The sequence below is a fragment of the Olea europaea genome, unplaced genomic scaffold (assembly GCF_002742605.1).
Source record: "Olea europaea var. sylvestris unplaced genomic scaffold, O_europaea_v1 scaffold529, whole genome shotgun sequence".
Taxonomy (NCBI): Eukaryota; Viridiplantae; Streptophyta; class Magnoliopsida; order Lamiales; family Oleaceae; genus Olea; species Olea europaea.
The window spans coordinates 327,791-344,426 of NW_019263611.1; the positions used below are offsets into that span (position 1 = coordinate 327,791).

Sequence of the window (16,636 nt, forward strand, 5' to 3'; positions counted from 1 at the left end):
GAAAACATTTAATTTCCACTTTTGCCTTATTTTTTTTTTGGTAATTTGTCAGCGATGTCCTTTGTCAATCTTCCGAATCTAACGTGCTTTTGTACTGATAGCATTATAATATATAAAATATCTTCATAATTACATTCATTCCTTTAAGTAATTAATTCATCTATCTACAAATAAGTAATTAAATGAATTTTTTCAATAACATTAAAAAGTAAGATGAAAAGCCATATTTGAATGCGATTCCACCAAAATTTTATTACATATTACTCTCTAATATGCTATTATTATTTAACATTTGAAATATATTGTTTCGATTACTGTTTTTAATTTTGAAACCTTTTCAATAACTTGGGCTAAAGGAACAGTAAGGTTTTAAATCCATAAATTCAATTAATAATTGCAATCTTTGAATCTTTTATTAATCAAACAAATATGTAATTACAAAAAATTTAATTATCCATAATATAAATATTTGAAATAATACATGCATTAGGTTATATTTTGACTTATCTTGTATCAACATTCACCCCTACACCATTAATTGACAATTATTACACTACAAGAAAAATGACATTTTACAACATTTAAATGGCAACATTCACCAATTGTATGTTACCAAAAGAGGTTTATTGCAACATTCAGCAAATGCATGTTGCCATTGGTTGAGAAAATTAAAATTTAACAACGTTCTTTGAGTGGTTGTTGCTAATACCCCCTTTCGCAACGTTAAAAGACCGTTGTTGTTGTTGTTGTTTTTTTTTTTTTTTTTTTTTTGCAACGTGCATTGACCGTTGCGATAGATGTTTTAGCAACGTTTAAAGAACATTGCCGTTAATTACTTTTGGCAACGTGCATTGCCGTTGCAAAAACTTGTTAACGACAACGTTCATTGAACGTTGCCATTAATCAGTTTTAGCAACATTCATTGAACGTTGCCGTTAACAAGTTTTTACAACGGGCAATGCACGTTTCTATATATTTTTTAACAATGCTCATTGAACGTTAGCAACGTTCTTTGGTTTGTTTTAGCAACGTTCATTGAATGTTGCGGTTAAGTATCTTTGGCAACGTTTTTTGAACGTTGTCATTAATTTTTTCGTAGTAAATTGACTAAATTCAACGTTAAATATAAAATCATACAAAACCCAAATCGACCCGACCCTGTTAGTTTGGTATAAACTCAAACCAACCCTAATTTCTTCCCCCTCTCTCACTCTCCCGCCACCGTTCTCACTCTCACTCCCAATTTCTTCTCATATGCCCAACAGCAACTAGATAGAGTCTGGGAGCTTCCAGGGCAGAATTTTAATGTGAGTTTTGCACATTATGCGGGCCATGTTACAATCAATAGGGAAGTCGGGAGAGCATTATTTTATTGGTTCTTTGAGGCCGATGAGGACCCTTCTTCCAAGCCTATTGTTCTTTTGGTTCAATGGAGGTCAATTTAGTCTGACCCTTCCTTTTTTAAATCAATTTTGTTTAAAATTCAATTTTTTATTTTGTTAATGTTAATTCATTACTATTAGCCTCCAGAAATGTGCAATTCATTTTTTTCCCCTTTTGTTGAATTTGTTTTAGAGTACTTAAAATTTGTTATGATATTGGGAGATACAGACATAGAATCATGTGATTTTGCTCATCAAATTGTGATATTATTTCTGAGCTAAAAGAGCATCCTGATGATCCTTCTGGGCCAATATTATTAGTTGAAATTTCTAAAACGTTTTATCATTAGCTATGAAATTAGTTCAAGAAATATAGTGCTATTTCTTCCCTGTTCTCAATTATAAACTTCAATAACTTATATAAACTCCATCTTGGATTTGTACTCCTTTTCACTTTTTAGTTAGTTATCAAATTTGATACTGCGGAGTTCTCTCCATTTATGTTATTTCCATTGTAATTTATTTTGGCGAGATGTAATTTGTAGCCAACGTGGAAACTTGTTTCTGACTCTTTAGCTATGTTCAGGCCTAGATGTTCATCTATTGCATATGGATTAGCTGAGGAAATTGGACCTTTCCATGTTGAGAAAGATGGAAAGACCCTTTATTTGAATCCTTACTCTTAGAATAAACTTAATTGATAAAGGCAAGTTGTATCCAAGACTGACTTTCGAAAGGTGGCGACATTAATCACGACATTTTTAAGTGTTGGATATTTCAAGTAAGAATGGTGAAAAATATTCAACTTAAAAATATATTTTTATTTAGGCATTTTTATTTAGACTTCATTTGCTTGTTGTCAAATCTGTTTTCACTTTGTCCTTTTTAGATCATTCTCTAATTCACAAAGTGAGTGAGGAGGATAACAAACTTGGCATTGGGAAGCAATTTCCGGGATTAAATCCGAAAGCACTGAACAATCCGGACCTGTATTCAGGGAGTTGGGATTTTGCTCATAAAGTAAGGACCTCGAAAAAATATCTATGGCTTATGTTGTATCTAAGAGCCGATGCAACCAAGGGATTAAACGTTGAAGACCAACTTGCTCCCTTTCATCCTACATTAAAATTTACTAAAAATATGATTTTAATCCCCACTTGTATCTCCTGCATTAAAGAGAAAGCAAATTTGAGTTTCTAGAGAATTGTTTGTTGTTCGTTTGTAGGTTACAAAATGAAATAAAGAGCAATGTGGGTCCTTGACATGTGATATTTTAAGCATACCTCTAAAACTTAAATTTGTCCACTGTGTTGATAGTAACTATTAGGTAACTTGGGATGCTCACATAATTTCGATTAAGTATTTTATTGATACTGTTTTTCGTTCTCTGGTTATAATTTTCCCTCGTCTCTATACTATGCTAATTTTCTCAAGCTTTTGCTTGTCTTGCTAAAGTGAGAAGAGAGTGTAATTTGCATAACAAATGACATCAGTAAGTCTTCCTTAATAAATTGGACTAATTTTTTGTATTGCCGAAGGAAAATTGGTTTATTTCAAAGCTATTAAAGACTTGATTTTTTTGTCTGAGCCTTTGATCTTGAGTTCTTGTTTATCATTTCTATTATCTTTGATTGAAACGTGAAGAAAAGAGATATTGGCTCTTTATTCCCTTAATTGTTATCATGACTTGTGTGGTAAAGGTGGATTGAATAGTAGTGGAGAATAATCTAGTCATGGACCAAACATGCCCGCAAAGTTAGTTTTTTTTTTTGACTGTTTGATGCATATAGTGAATGCTTGGGAACCAAACAATTTCTATAGTGAATGAACCAATATGAAGAAAACTTTACTACAATGGACGTTTCTATAAATGTTTAAGATGAACATTAGGATTTGTGAGGATTGTTAGAGCCTTACCACTATAACCTTTCCCATATAATCCTTGAACCTTTCTTTGAAACTCTTCATATGGTCTGAATAGCCCTGAATTGGTGTTCCTCCTCTGAGAACAGGCAATGAGTCGCAACCCAATTATATATATTCTGTGCTGCGGCGACCTGATCTATCTGTGTAGCAAGGTCGGGATTTTTGCTGATCTCTTCAAGCACCCATGGGGGTAGAGGAATGCTGCAAATGTAAAAACCAATATTGATGATCATGACTATCACAACTGGATTACTATTATCAGAAAGGTACCGAAGTTTTAATTGTTCTTTCCCAACCATTTTTACTATTTTAAGAATATATAACAACATGGAGAATTGCAGCATTGGTCCTCAACTAATGGTCTTCAACCTTTAATCCATTTCAAGGTCGATCTTACATGTGAGTTTTCTGAATCATTGAAACTAAATTCTCATACTCGATTTGAGTTTTCTGAGGACAAGCTTCTCTGTGACGATCATGAATGTTGAATTTACCCATTGCATTCAAAAGATAGGTGCAGGCCAAGAGGAAAGTAATGAGAAGAATTTTTTAGAGCTAGCAAACCCAACGGTTTGAAGGCAACAAGTTGTAAATTATCTTCTTTTATACAATAATTTTCTGTTGTTTAAGAGGAGTGTAAGATGATGTTTATTTGATGGGCAATACGTCAATCAAAACCTTTCTTTGATTTATTACAATGATGTGTTTTGATTATTTGGTATAGATTAATAAAATTATATCAATTGGAGGCCCAAAAAGTCTTTTTCATTTTGTGGTTGATTTGATAAATTGTTATAAAAATGGGGAAAAAATAGTAAACGACCTACGGCAACGTTCATTGAACGTTGCCAAAAGTCTCATTTGCAACGTTCATTGAACGTTGTCAAAAGCCTCATTTGCAATGTGTATTTCACGTTGCGAAAATGGTGTTTTGGCAACGTTCATTACACGTTGCCAAAACCCAGTTTCTGCAACGTGCATTGAACGTTACCGAAAGGGTGTTTTGGCAACGTTCATTGCACGTTGCCAAAACCCAGTTTTCGCAACGTGCATTGAACGTTGTCGAAAGATGTTTTGGCAACGTTCAATGCACGTTGCCAAAACCAAGTTTTCGCAACGCGCAATGAGAGTTGCCAAAACTCTTCGCTCTACGGCAATGTTAAAACCCACAACAGACGCCAGAACGTTGCAATAGGTCTACGGCAACGTTTTTTGCCCGTTGCAAAAATTGATTTTTGATGTAGTGTTACTTATCAAGGGATGGCAATGGGGAGAGTTCCTCCACCCTTTGTCTCGTCGGTGATTTTTTCGCCCCGTCCCTGTCCCATTACTCGTTTAAGGCAGGGCCTTCACCCATTTATGTAACCTTTTTTCTTTAAATTTTTGATAATTCATTTTATTTCTCAATTCATTAAAGTAAGATAATAATATAGTAGTTAAATTTTTTATTTAATTTATTTAATTTTAAAAGTTAAATTATTTGAATATGTTTGTTAAACTAAGATTTTTATTATTTATTATATTCCTCAAATAATTTTAGTTGTCATCTTCTATTAGAATTAATGAAATTTTGTAGAATTTTTCATTTAAAGTATGAATACTTGAAAACAAATAAAAATTAACAAAGTTGGGCGGGTGTTACCCTTACCCGCCTCGAAACGGAATTCCCTACCCCGAATACCCGATTAAGCGAGTATGACGGTCATCCCTACTTATCATTTAAAACTTATTGATTTGACTACTGTTTTTGAATTTGAAAATTTTTCTGATAAACATAAGTAGTATAACACATTTACAATTTTTTAACTAGAATGTGTAGCCATCAAAATCATATTTATTAAGGGTGTTTATTATTTAATATTTTCTATATGAGTTTATTATGCACTGTCCCCATCTTCTCACTCACTTTCGTTATTTCTTCTTCTCAAAAAATTGTGTTTCATAAAATAAATCAAGATACCAGTCAAGGGATTTGTCTATCTCCGTTTCTTAAAATTATCAAGGGAATAGAATTTAAAACTAGCTTTTGATTTTAAATTCTTCTCAATTATTTTTTATGATGTTTGATCATTTCCTTTTGGCTTTCACAATGTTGTTAGAAGAGACATGCATCTAGAATCATATCAAAGAGACTAAAGGTGTCTTTACTTTTGACAAATTTAATGAGGTTCAATATTTTATATTTTGTGATTTTGAATATTGTCAATGAATAAAAAATTATGCATCGTTCTTACGTTCTAATATTCACGTATACAAACTTTACTTTTTAAATTTGATTTGACATATTTATATTTCCAATTATTATACATATAATTCATCCGCTACATAAGTGTGCAAAGTACGTGCTTACTACTAGTATATTAAATTAAAGTATTAAAGTATTGCATCAAGAGAGAATCATTTTTTAGACGATTTTAACCTCCCTTACAATTCAATTATTCAATAATATCTTGCTTTTCGTTTTTCAATATGTAATAAATATTATTGTGTTATTAATTTTCAATTAATTAACATTCACATTAATCTAGATTCAATGAATTTTCACTCGATAAATCTTGAATTATATGAATTTAGAGTTATAATAGATGAATTTATTCATATTCATATATCTAAAAAATTTAATAGGTGTTTAAATTTATGTATTAACAATTAATTTTATGTATCAAATGTAATATAAAAAGATTGCTCATTTATAGTAATTCATCATTATAAAAAATTTAAATCATAGAAATTGAGTTTTGAGAGTACAATTTTTTTCTCTTGAATTTCTATGCTAAATTTTATTTTCTTTAATTCATCCGAATTCATCAAATCCTCCAACAAATTGGTACAATATTACTTTTACATCACTTTAAAAGTATTTTAGAATAATCTGCAATGCAAGTTCAACTTTGACCAGTAAAATAAAAACGATTTATCAAAGACAAATGAATAATAAATTTTGGTAACTTATATCTTTCCATCAAACAAGCCTCTAATTTAATTCACCCTCAATTAAAGCTAAAATTCTCAAATTTCATCATCTTCATCTTTAGGCAGAAAATGGAATCACATCAATGGAAACCCAGGAAAATATAAATTTTTTCACATCAGGCAAATGGCATTGTTCATATGTAACTTTTTTTATTCCATAATATTAGGATCAAATCCATTATTCTCTCGTGGGTTGCGGAGATATTAGGGATTTGTTTCCACCCACTTTATATCCTATTTTCAAAATAGCCATCCTATTATTGATCTTCAACTCGACAGATATAGTCTCAATGAGTTCCAAATATTTGCAACAAGTAGGCACGAAAAGTCCAAACGTATTTGCCTCACAAATTATGTACACATTTTACAAATTACATATCCTGCAACCAAACATAATAGAATATTTATCTGATTTAGTGAAAAAAAAAAACGTAACATGTATCATACATCTATGAAACAAAACGTACTCGTGTGAATTAAGGATGCAATCAACAAAACAAGAAATGATGGTATGAATCTATATACAAAGAAGTCGCAAAATTACCAATTATTTAGAGTGCACACACTTTTGTAAACAATTCCATGAAATTGCACAAAAAGGGGGAAAACATCCACAAAGTCATACGATTGTTATAAAAACTCATAGACACAAGAGGCCAAGCAGACAATTTATATATCCAAATGCAGGATCACATTCCAGAATTTAAGATACCTGAATTGTATAGTTGAAGACATGAAAACCATGGAATAAAACATCAATTTACGAAATTGATTAAACTGAAATAAAGAATATCCACAATGCTGAAGCATGAAATATGAATTATACATAGAGGACAAATGGAAGCTGCATTTCAGGATGTTCCATTCATCGTGAATCTTACTTTGCATGCCTTCTGAAAAATATATTCATCGACAGCCCAATTCATAGTAGAAATTAGAAAACACTGATGAAATTCAAAGATTACAAAACTAGGAAACAGGGTTTATTGGTATTTTCAATTTCGATTTCTCATTAGCTATGCAATTTAATGCAAGCGTGATTTATGTATACTCAAAATTTTAGTTAAAAACTCTATAAATGGGGGAAGTTTCTGCCACAATATGTCTTGTGTTTTTTGGGTGTTAAGTTGTATATTATATGATTAAATATCTTTTTCTGTATATTTTGAAATATTTCATATTTCATAAGCATATATATGAACCTTTCCCCAAAGAAAATAGTAAAATACCCACTTCTTCCTGTGTGCTTATATTTTAGTAAAAATTAGGCTGAGCCCTTGTTTTTGCTCCTTAAATTGAAAAATCCTTCACTGTTACTTAGAGAGGATTAAAAAGAGAGAGAGAGAGAGAGAGAGAGAGAGATTCAATTTGTCAAATTAAATTGGAATCGTGGTTTTTAAATAGTTAATTTGGGTCCACATGATTTAGATTTCAACAAGTTTAAAACTGAACCAAATCGTTTGAAATTGCTTTGGTTAAGATTTTTGTGGTTAAAACTGTTTGAAACCAAACAGTTCACCTATTTTTATTTTTTTTTAATACTTGTTTTAACCAAGATATGTTAATTATTAGATCAATTTATACTTCAAAATATTTACTTGTTAGTTGAATTCATTTTGGCCCTTTAGAATAATAATAAGTTATATGTGATAATATTATATGTATCTAAATAATGAAATTGCAAGCATAAATTGTATGGTTGAATCTGTTAGGAATCTACTTATACATACACAGTGGAATTTAAAATAATTTTCGATTCCCACCAAGAATCGCCTTTGTGTTTAGATAGAAATTGTGATAAGATTGTACATTTTTCAGATCTGCAAACTTCTTTGCTATTCTTTTCGTTCCAGCAATCTTGATTCGCCATCCACAACTGTCCAATTGTCCAGTCTCCAACGTTAATCCACACAGAAAACAAGATTGCAACTATCAGGATTTTCTCTCTTGTGCCAGTAAGAATAATGAAAATCATATGGACCTCAAACCCTAGCCATGTATTTATATAAACCCAAACGGGCTCGGCCCGGTCCGATCCAACATTTAATTAATCTAATTAATTAAACCCGATCCGTGAATTAATTAATCCAATTAATTAATTCGGGAATATAAATAACAAATTCAATTAATTAATTTATCCAACGATTGTTAAATTAACCAATTGACAATTTGCAATCTTCCAATTCTCTTTTGTGTGCGACCCATTAGGTTCCCGACCACGATGCCTAAAGATGTGAAATACAAAAATGATAAATTAAAACACCCTTTTAATTTATCGTCAATTCACACTCGCCGTCCCTAATTGACATCTAGTAATGTGTCAGGGCAATGCATGTGACGAAAAATGTCACGTGATATGACAAAATCAAATTCGTTTGTTTACCGTGAAACTATAATCCCTTCGTCAATATGATCCGATCAATTACGAGATATGGAATTGTGTTAATCTCGAATTTCGATCATATCTTTCACTCTACTATTAAGTCAATATAAATCGAAAACTCCTTTTCGACTTATGAGTACACATTGGCCAAAGATTTCATCATCGACTTAATTGAATGAAACGCAGATCATAATCTCCTACTATCTAAGAGTAACGAATCCTTTATTGATCAATCACAACCTTCATACGATTCTTGACATACCCGAACGATGTCGTATTAGCAGCCCTTTGCAGAGCAACATCCAACACCGCCAAAGTATGACTGTCCTCATATAAGGTACCATGACGACCTCAAGTCAAAGGACCAATTCCACTACCGAACGTTAGAGATTAACCACTGACACTCAGATAGTTATCCATGTGGAATCTCTCGGCGGGTCTCTAATGTTTTGTTCTATAACAAAACATCCACGCGTTTATTTAAGTGTCACCACACTTTAACTTGTGAGATCAACTACTTACTTCACAAGTAAGAAATGCCACACGTGATGGTCTATCCGTAATAACGATATCCGTATCTCGTTATTACTTACGACTACGGATGATTTAAGATTCAATCAGATGTAATTTGTATCTCACAATCACAACTCCTTGCGATTAACAAATTACGAAGATTTGAATCTACTGACTTTATTATTTATTTAATTGTCTATTAATTAAATAATAGACATGCCATTAAATTGCATTAATTATATATCAAAAGTATTTATGTCCAAAGTTGATTGGATCTAGGGTATAATATTTATAGAATCTCGTATTAATTTATTGATTTAAAATGGTATCGAAATAAATATATTAGTATTGTTACATTTATGTTCAAACAATTTTCAATTTTGAGCATTGTTACACTCTTTATGTGTGCATACTACCTTCTATTTTAAAACTAATGTCTTGTCAAAAATTGTGATGTTCCGACCCCTTAATAGCACGACTAAATTTGAAGTCGTAGCCGCGTTTTAAATATTATTACACTCTTTATGTGCATATTATCTTCTATTTTAAAACTAAAAGTTGTGTCAAAATTTGTGATTTTACGACCCCTCAGCAGAGCGACTTACTTTGAAGTCGTCGCCGCATTTTGAGTTTTGATGCACTCTTATGTGTGCATATTACCTTCTATTTTAAAACAAAAAGTTGTGCCAATATTTATGGACCCCTTAATAGAGCAACTTACTTTGAAGTAGTAGCCGTATTTTAAATTTCTCTGCCTATAATGTCTAATTTATCCTAACGTGTTACCTATAATGTGTGATTTTTTTATTTATATTTTTTTGCCCCCCGGGGCATAACCCAATGGTGTAAAGGACATGAGTGAGGTAGTCTCAACCTTGCTGACAGTCATAGTGTGAGGGTTCAATTCCTAAAATATGGAATTGGACTCTTTGTAGGCACCAGTGTACGGACAAACTCTTGTTCCCTGGTCTCCTATGACACATCCCGCGATTTACTTCCCTCATGATGCTCCAGGGGTGGGGCAGTGGGATGAGGACCCTCAAGATTGGGGTACAACCTTTTATAATGTGTGATTTTTATTGTCATTGCTAAATACTATGACATTTAATACGTCACATTTATAAGAACTATGACTTTTAGGTCTCTTTAGCGAACAATAGACTTGCATTAAGATTTGATATTCTTATTATAATTCTCTTATCATGATCTGTATTATATCCTTAAATGTAATCGATAATGTGTGGGATTCAATGAAATAAGCAATGAATAGTTGTTGATCATAATTTTGCTATTTCGAATCTGTTTGAAACTCTATTAAGCCCTAGGTGTAGATTAAAATATATTGAAAGTCTCAAATCAAAATCAACAATTAAATTTAATCACATACATTTCATCAATTTTTATCAAAATATACTAAAATCTAATTTTAATTTACACCAAAGAGGGGCTAAATGTCATAGTCACAATTATGATTTCAACGGTTTGTCCAACTCTAGAATGACATTGCTTAGAGTTAATTAGGTGAAGATATCTGTTGTTCTACAATATGGTCGACTATAAATATCATTAGAAAATACACTCGAAAATAAAATCGATAGATGTCCACCATCAGACAAGAGAGACGGATTCGGAAAGTTGTTGGAATACAATGTAACGGATATACAATACTTCTATGGCTAGTCAGGAACACACACGTTGGACGTGATTTTGTAATAATATTGTGAGTTTTTTCTTTTGTTATTAAAGTTTCATATAATTATAGATTGTTACTTATTTCTATTGTATCTTTCCGGTCCTTCAAGCGACGCTTTAAAATTTACTTTAGGAATGCTCATTTCTTACAACAAACTTCACTAATGCCATCGAAAATCAAAGTCCTGCAAACTTCACGGTTTTTTTTTTTTCCCCTTTTTGGATCAATACTAATTTAATCTCGGCCAAAAAAAATTATTTATTCATTTTTACATTTTCTATATAAATTTTCTTTCGTTTTTCCTCCATTTCACTTTGAGAAATGCTATTTATCACTATAATGATGAAATATAAAAAATATGGCAATCCATTATCCTTCACAATCCTTGTCTGTCCAACCCACTATTCCACTTGGACTGCCACATCACCAATGTTCAATTATCATAATGATAAATTGCGTAATTCTTTAACCGAAAAATGCCAAACGATCCACGCCAGTGGCTGCGATGATGACTGCACCCTCACATGGAGTGCGTGAGTTCCAGGTGAATAAAAAAAGTCACCCTTATGTGTGCGTATTGTGTCAACTCAGATGTCAACCTTGAAGGCTGTAGCATCACTCTTCTTTCCCCTTATATCACATTCATGCAAATAACCGACTCCAAAAAAGAGAGAAAAAAATGATTTGGTCAGTTATATTTTATATTTGTCAGTAGTTTCGCGCCTTTTTACAATACAAAGCGAATTAGCGAAGCCAAAAGTTGATGAGGAGAAAATGGCTCCGGCATCGCTTCCAAACAGTCGCCGGGAAAAAATCCCAGCCGTCCCTTCCCACCAGAGTGTTCAAAATGAAACAAAGCAACTCTTTACTTTGAGTCGCGTGTGATGGGATTAGGGATGAAACGCTACCATTTTCAAAAGTTTCCCTCCACTATAAATATCCGCCTCCATCGCCATTGTTGTCATCTTCGAAGTTACAACACTGTTATTCTCACTCTTTAATATAAATAATCAATCATGGAGAAAACCAGTAGTGGCGGATCCGAGGGATCTTCTTCCAATCCCGACAACCCACAACAGCCAGATCAAAGCAGCCCTCAAGACGGCGGTGGCGATACTTCTTCTCCCCATGCGGATTCATCGCCGTTGCAAAGGCCACCCATGGCTCCACCCGTAATGGGCCGTACAGGACACTCTGCCTTCCGTGCCTATAGGGCACAAGCCCCACAAGACCCTGATCAAAGCAGCCCTCAACGTGGCAGCGGCAGTTATATTTCTTCTCCGATGCAAAGGCCACCCATGGCTCCACTTCCACTTCCACTTCCACATGTAATGGGCCGTCCGGGACACTCTGCCTTCAGGTCCTATAGGCCACAAAGCCAACCTGGGGGTGGGGGATCGTCAGGCGGTGCAGCAGGTGCTAGTGGAAATGTAAGTGGCAGTGGGTTATTTGGGGTGCAGGCAATTCCTGTGGGTGGAAGTGGTGGTGGCGGCGGCTATGCAGCCGGTGGGGTGAGGATTGGAAACCCCATGATCAGGAAAAGAGTAAGGGAAGGAAATCAAGGTGGGCGGGGAGATGGCGGAAATCCCTTTCAGTGCAGTGTTTGTGGTAAACAATTCCAATCGGCTAAGGCTCTCTTCGGTCACATGAGACAGCATCCCGATCGAGGGTGGAAAGGTGCCTTTCCACCGCCAACGTTTAGGGCTGAAGAGGAGTTCGCCGACTTCCCCGGCCATCTGAATCCAGGCCGTGCAGCTGCTGACGTAGAGCAAGAAGCACAGGCCGGGGAAGAGGCGATGGAGGTTCAAGAAGGCCGAGAAGAGGAGGGTGATGGCGCAACGGGACTGCAAAAGTACAAACTTCCTGATTTGAATTATGAACCACCACAAGACGACGATGACGCTGCTGCTTAGTTTATTTCACTTGATATTACTAATCTTATACACAGATAAATATATAACACACAATGTTTAAGATTTTTGTTTCTGTTCTTCATCAGCAGTATAGTTTTAACTTTGTCCATACAAAATTCTGATTATCCATGTCGTGTTCCAATTGAAGCACTAAGAAATAATACAAAATAAAATATCAGAAAGTTCACATTTTGTTTTCACGTGGATTTTTGACATGAGAATAAAATATCTTTCAGTGTAAGAAGTGTTCATAGAGAAAGATTTCATAAAGCTCTGATGTGATATATTTTAATTAATTTGCGACTCAATAACAGAATTTTTTGTTAATGTAAATTCAAATCCTTGATTAACGCGAAACATTTATAAATTCTTCAGTATTTATCGTCAAAATCTTCCAAAGTTTCAAACCATATAGTGATTTTCAGTTTTTTATCAACAAGGTGGTAGTCCTAAATTTCTCTTAATAATAATATGTCCATTACATGCACTGCAATACCAATATATATAATGTCTACTACAAATATTAATAATCAAGTGAGAGCAAATCAATGAACCATAATAAGAAGAAGAAAAAGAAAAGGAAAAGAAAATATAGAAAAAAGGAAACGTGTTTTCTTTCTTGTATTCGTGAGCAAAACATAAAGTCAAAATATTAACATATAATAGAATTAATGTTTTATGGCTATTTTCTTGATTTAGTTATGAAATTAATTCTTTTGGTGCAATACACGTTGAATTGTCCATAAAATGTTTAGCAATTTTCTCGAAATTATGGGATTTTTACTGAAGTGACTTGAGAAAAGATAATTATAGATAAGCAAAGTTATTTAAATAATTTAATCCATAAAAATAATCGAATCCACAAAAATCCATTTAAGGACCAAATAGTTTCACTTTTGAGATTAATTGAAACTAGATTAAAACTTGAATTTGTTACTGTTGTAATTTGGTAGGTTTGATTTAGAAGGTCACGAAAAATGTAAATGAATAATTTGGTGGAAGATGCACATGAAATTCATAAACTAATTATAGTATTTATTTTGTCCAATCCATTGATGGTTCTCACATATTATATTCTATTATTGCACTTCTCAAACTCGCCACACTGCACTCATTATTTAACCAATAAATTAATTTTTATTACGTAAATTAATTTTTATTCCGTAATAAATACGTACTTATTAATTAATAATTGAGTGGCTACTCATGCATTTTTTAAATTAATTTTTTTTTTTATTTAAATGTTGTGTAAGGAGAAATTTTGCTGTCCTTTTTCTTTGTTTACGATATCATACATGTGGGCAGGGGAGGATGATATGGGAACATCATTAAGTGGAGACGAGATAGAATTATGTAAAAATTAAATGTTATGAACTAAAAATTATGAGCTATGTAAATGTAAAAAATTAATTGCTCCCGCTGGACCCTTAATGGGTCAGGTCCACCCCTGCATGTGTGACTTTCTTTCCTCTAGAATAACATCTTTTTGCACCCGCTGGACCTTTAATGGGTCAAGTCCACCCCTGCATGTGTGACTTTTTCCCTCTAGAATAGCATCTTCAACGTAACAACATTAATTGTTATGCACGTGACAAGGAAAAATGAGAATTGAGAGAAGAGCATCTCCAATGAAGATGTGTATTGCACTAATTATGGGTCCCATGCATAAGCGAGAAGATGTAGAGAAAAAGTTGAAATAAATTATGATAATTAAATTATCCATTCTTTAATGAAGATAAATTATGAAAATCAAATGATACATTCTTTAATGAAGATTGATCACCCCAGAAATATCCGATCGCGGACTCGACCACACTACCCAGAACTTGGCCCTGCCTAAAAATCATCAATATGAGGTCGGGGTACTTAGGTCGGGCCTCTGTGACGTCATGACAGGTCTTTTTGATGACCTAGGGGAACACAAATTCTACCCAACCTACAATTCTTACCTAGCTAGACTCACTTTTCGACTCAAACAATGGTTGAATGCTTGGAATGAAACACTAACTCCTTATCCTACAAGGATAAGGATCACACATGGCTAAGTCCTCCTAGGACTCTATCATCGGCACCTATAAATACATAACCCGGGCTCATTTTTGAGTTATGTTTTTCATTATTTCTAGTTTACAGCCTCACGCACTAAATTCCCTATTTGACTTAAGCATCGGAGGGGCGACGAGCACACACCTCGTTGCCTTTGTTGCAGGTATTCGAAGACCGTTCGTGTTCATCAAAGTTCGGAGTTCGATCATCAAGTTCGAAATCTTTCAGTTTCTATTTTTTGGTAACATCATTGGCGTCGTCTGTGGAAACGCTACCAAAAGTCATGGTCAATACACGTTCAGGTCTTTCTCTAGCAAGCTCATCTGTCCCGGATAACCCTCATCCTCTTGAGGAACGCCATGTCCCTCAAGAAGAATCGTCGGAGATGCCAGCCCTTCCTCAAGCAAATGTTACCGCCAGAGCTTTTGAGGAACTTTGTCAACGGGTGGTTGCACTAACCCAATTGTTAAGCCAGAGAAATTCGCACCCGTTGCATATCCCAACCCCGAAGGTGGTTTTATGGCAGACGCCCGGGCTCGAGTTCGATGTACAGCTCATGATGACGGCGGGGTTGGAACTTCAGGTGCACCGCAAGTGACTTTAGGTTTAAGGTCCGTTACAATGGACTCCGCTGAACTTGCTAGAATTATTCAAGAAGGGATAGCAGCGGGTATGCAACAAAATACTCGGGCAGCAACAGGGTTCATCCCCAATACGCCATCCACTACATAAGTCCTCTCGCATTCGGCATCCCTTCCCCGACTGACTCAAGTATCATTGGATAAAGGAGTACGATGGGACAATCGACCCCATCAATCATTTCAATGTGTACACGGATATCATGAACTTACAGGTTGCACCAAATGCAGTAATGTGCAAGGCCTTCCCTTAGACCCTCACGAACATAGCTAGAGATTGGTTTTCCACATTGGAACCCAACTATATCGCCTCCTTCTCAAATTTGGTCGATAAGTTCTCCACTTTCTTTGCAAGCAGCAAGCGAATCAGAAAAACAGTCGCATCACTCATGCAGATGCGTCAAGGACCCAACGAGACAATGCGCATTTTCATGACCAAGTTCAATAAAGAAAGGCTTTAGATTCCCGATCTACATATCACCGTCGCAGTCTCAGTTTTAACATACACCATTAAGTATGAAGCATTCAAGATGTCCTTGTCTAAGACCCCGTCGAAGTTAGTCACCGAGCCACTCACACGAGCTTAAAAGTACATCAATATGGAAGAAACCATGGCCCTAAAAAGAGAAGTTTCTTCATAAGGAAAGTCTGATCAAAAAAGGCCGCATGAGTCCAGTCTAAGACAAGATGTACCTCGGGTCAAGCCAAGGCAAGACCCATCCTCAACCTCCTTTACCCATTTGAATACCTTGAGGTCCAACATTCTGATGTAGATCAAGGATTCGAAGGAACTGAAGTTGCCTCTCAGGTTGCGATCTCCACCCGATACTCGTGACAAGAATAAGTACTGTGATTTCCATAGAGACCACGGGCAGACAATGGAGGATTGTTTTGCCTTAAAACGAGAGATTGAAGCTCTTATAAAAAGGGGTTTTTTGGGTTCGTATGTTAGTAATGACAAGCGCCCAAGGAATAATCAGAACAGAGACAAGGTCCCAGAGGGTCGAGGAAACAAGCAACCAACCGCAGGTACTATCAATATCATTGTCGGAGGAACAGCCTCGGGGGGAGATTCTAGTAACGAGCGTAAACAATATGCCAGGCAGCCTTCAATCATCTCAAGATCAGATCTTGGTTGTACAAAGGATATCACTTTTGGAATGGAGGAC

General features: G+C 34.7%; 1 protein-coding gene and 1 long non-coding RNA gene across 2 annotated transcripts; both read left to right on the forward strand.

The window, feature by feature from the left end:
- The first annotated feature begins 1,177 nt into the window (after window positions 1–1,177).
- LOC111388804 lies at window positions 1,178–4,000 on the forward strand. Its single transcript, XR_002701638.1, has 2 exons — window positions 1,178–2,163; window positions 2,272–4,000. It is a non-coding gene; the product is annotated as an uncharacterized LOC111388804 (long non-coding RNA).
- A 7,886-nt stretch (window positions 4,001–11,886) lies between these two features.
- On the forward strand, window positions 11,887–12,783 carry LOC111388817 (translation initiation factor IF-2-like). Its single transcript, XM_023013628.1, has one exon. It carries the CDS (start codon window positions 11,887–11,889, stop codon window positions 12,781–12,783), a length of 897 nt encoding a protein of 298 aa, XP_022869396.1.
- Window positions 12,784–16,636: the final 3,853 nt, after the last annotated feature.